At 33.4% G+C, this 2,500-nt stretch overlaps 1 protein-coding gene across 1 annotated transcript in view; it reads right to left on the reverse strand.

The window, feature by feature from the left end:
- LOC144958516 (uncharacterized) overlaps positions 1 to 1,263 on the reverse strand; it is a 12,104-nt gene extending 10,841 nt beyond the window's left edge. Inside the window, exons 1-2 of the mRNA XM_078890541.1 lie at positions 1,233 to 1,263; positions 1 to 64 (exon numbers count right to left, since the gene is read on the reverse strand). The exon at positions 1 to 64 is cut by the window's left edge and continues 1,014 nt beyond it. Coding sequence (XP_078746667.1) covers positions 1 to 13 — 13 coding nt within the window. The 5' untranslated portion in view covers positions 14 to 64; positions 1,233 to 1,263. The remainder of the gene's footprint in view (positions 65 to 1,232) is intronic.
- Between the last annotated feature and the right edge of the window lie 1,237 nt (positions 1,264 to 2,500).

Below are 2,500 nucleotides of genomic sequence, written 5' to 3' on the forward strand. Positions count from 1 at the left end.
TTAACGTCATCATTTTTGGAGAATGATGGTTACTTAGGGGATTGTGGGTTTATAAGAGGGAATGCTGAAACCAAAGTTTAAAAGTTTGATCCGTAAATAGTGATGGTATTCTAAATTAAACGACCGCGATGGTTGGTTTTTCTTCTTTTTTTTTGTGCAATCCCAGTTGTTGTTGTTGTTGTTATTGTTGTTGTTGTTGTTGTTGTTGTTGTTGTTGGTGTTGTTGTCATTGTAGTTGTTGTTATTGTTGTTTGTATTGTTGCTTATTAATTCATTATTAAAAGCAATAATGGTGACGAGAATGACGATGATCATGACGGTGATAATAATAAAAACAATAAATTAAATGTAACCCTACAATCAACCAAATTATACTGGCTACCGCTTTGTCGCCAGCCCCGCTTAGTAGAAATTTTTGTTTGTCAGGAATAGAATATTATAGAACGCATTGAATTTTAATACGGCCTATCGGTATAATATGCCAAGGACCACAACTTTGAGAAACTAAATTGACTACTAATTGTCTGGCGTTGTTTCTTATACTCACTTTTTCAGCTCTAAAACTTTTTTAAGAAACAGTACGAAAAAGAGAATGTTTTACAAGTTAGGACAGTTTTCAGGACAAGTAGAGAACCCCTTTATATTTATATCTAACGTACAGTCAGGATAGACGGTAAGCACTTGCCTTTAATATTTATTGAAACAATAATTGCTCTCTTGCATGCTGTTGATAGAGAACTCCATACCTAAAAGTACGTATGCGATGAATGTGATATATATTTCTATATTGTTATGATGCTAATGATCAACAAGACTATGATGAAATAACATTGTGTCTTGTGGCTACGATATTGTGGACTTATACATCAATTTGATCAAATGTTTGTATAAACTAGTATTTACATCTGCACACATGACGATGTATTTAATGTTTTTCGACCAATGTAACCCTTAATGATTACAATACAATATGATTATTTTCCAAAACTCACATTTTGACTTTATCGGTAAGCAATACTGGTGTTTCATGTAAAACCTTATCATCTGAACAAAAATGAATTGTCTGTAAATAAAAGTAAAAGAGGTCTAATAATTTTATGAAACGGAGTCGAAGTAGTAACTGTGTCAAACCTTTTTTTTTATATTGTCCATAAAACCAACCTAAATCAGCATCTCACAGATAAAGGAATCCCTTTTAGACAAACATAAAGTACATACAGTGAAGCACTTACCCAACCTCTGCCATCCATGTACGTAGAGAGTAATGATAACCGATTTTACTCCACAGGTACACACGATTGTAACGCATGTGCAATACAGAGCAGTTACGGTATGTTACTCACAAGCCTGTAAATCTTGAGCACAGGTAAAAGTGAAAGAAAACTGAGCACATGTGTAGTGTAGAAACAGATAGAGTGAGTAAGTTTGGTCCAGAGAATATATGAGACAAAACGAAGCAAACGTTTACTAGCAAAGAAAGATAAAACACTTTTTTACATTTGTTTTTTTTTTTTTTTTTTTTTTTTGGGGGGGGGGGGGGGTCAGAAAAGTTTTTATTCAAATATCGATCGTTCAAATGAGTACCCAACTTGATTTTCGAGTACAAAAAATTAGCAGTGGAGAGAGGTTCAAAAGCATAAACATCACTGTAAGAATAAACAAACATTTTCCGTCACCAATGTTTACACCACGCACCAACAATGGAGAGAGAAGAAAAATTCCAAGAAAAGAAAGTTTTTACAGAAGTCTCAACAAAACTATTTATGATTTAGGAAATAAAACACTCTAAGTAATAATAGCTGGAGATTTCAACGCCAAAGTTGGCAATCGGGAGAAAAGGGAGAGTTACCTTGGGTCTTATTCGAAGGGTAAACGAAATTATAACTGAGGAAGACCATATATTTTTGCGAAGATAAACAACTATTTGTTTTTTCACAAACAGCGCATTTAATCTAACTACAAGACACCATACGATGTGAGTAGTTCAGAGGAAAAATAAAGAAACAGGAGCAGTTATCACCATTTACAACCAATAAAATGATTTTATACAGCTCAGACAAAGACACAAATAATTCACAACAAATGCAAGATCATACGCTGGCACCTTGATAAAAACAGATCATAAGCTAGTTAAAACCTTTTTTTACCGAATGGCACAAACAACAAAGAAAGCATAGCACAACAATTCAAGGGCCATAAGAAATCTATTGTTTTTTTTTTCTTTTCTTTTAAAAGGGTTTGGGGTTAACTTTGCAAAATAAATATTGCTTTGTATCACACCTAACAACTAACTAGACTACATGCAACCCATGTAATAAAATATCCCCGCGGAATTACGCAATTTCAAACTCAAAATTATGCAAATTTATGGCAAATAATGGCAAAACGAACTCCCCATGGAAATTACATATTATGCTGACGATGTTATTGACCTTAATTGGTCTCAAACAATGTAAAAGACATCCAAAAAGTTTTACAAAAAACACCAACGGTACGTAAA

This window comes from Berghia stephanieae, chromosome 13 (assembly GCF_034508935.2).
Source record: "Berghia stephanieae isolate SIO BIC M18660-M18661 chromosome 13, UCSD_Bste_1.3, whole genome shotgun sequence".
In the NCBI taxonomy this organism is placed as follows: Eukaryota; Metazoa; Mollusca; class Gastropoda; order Nudibranchia; family Aeolidiidae; genus Berghia; species Berghia stephanieae.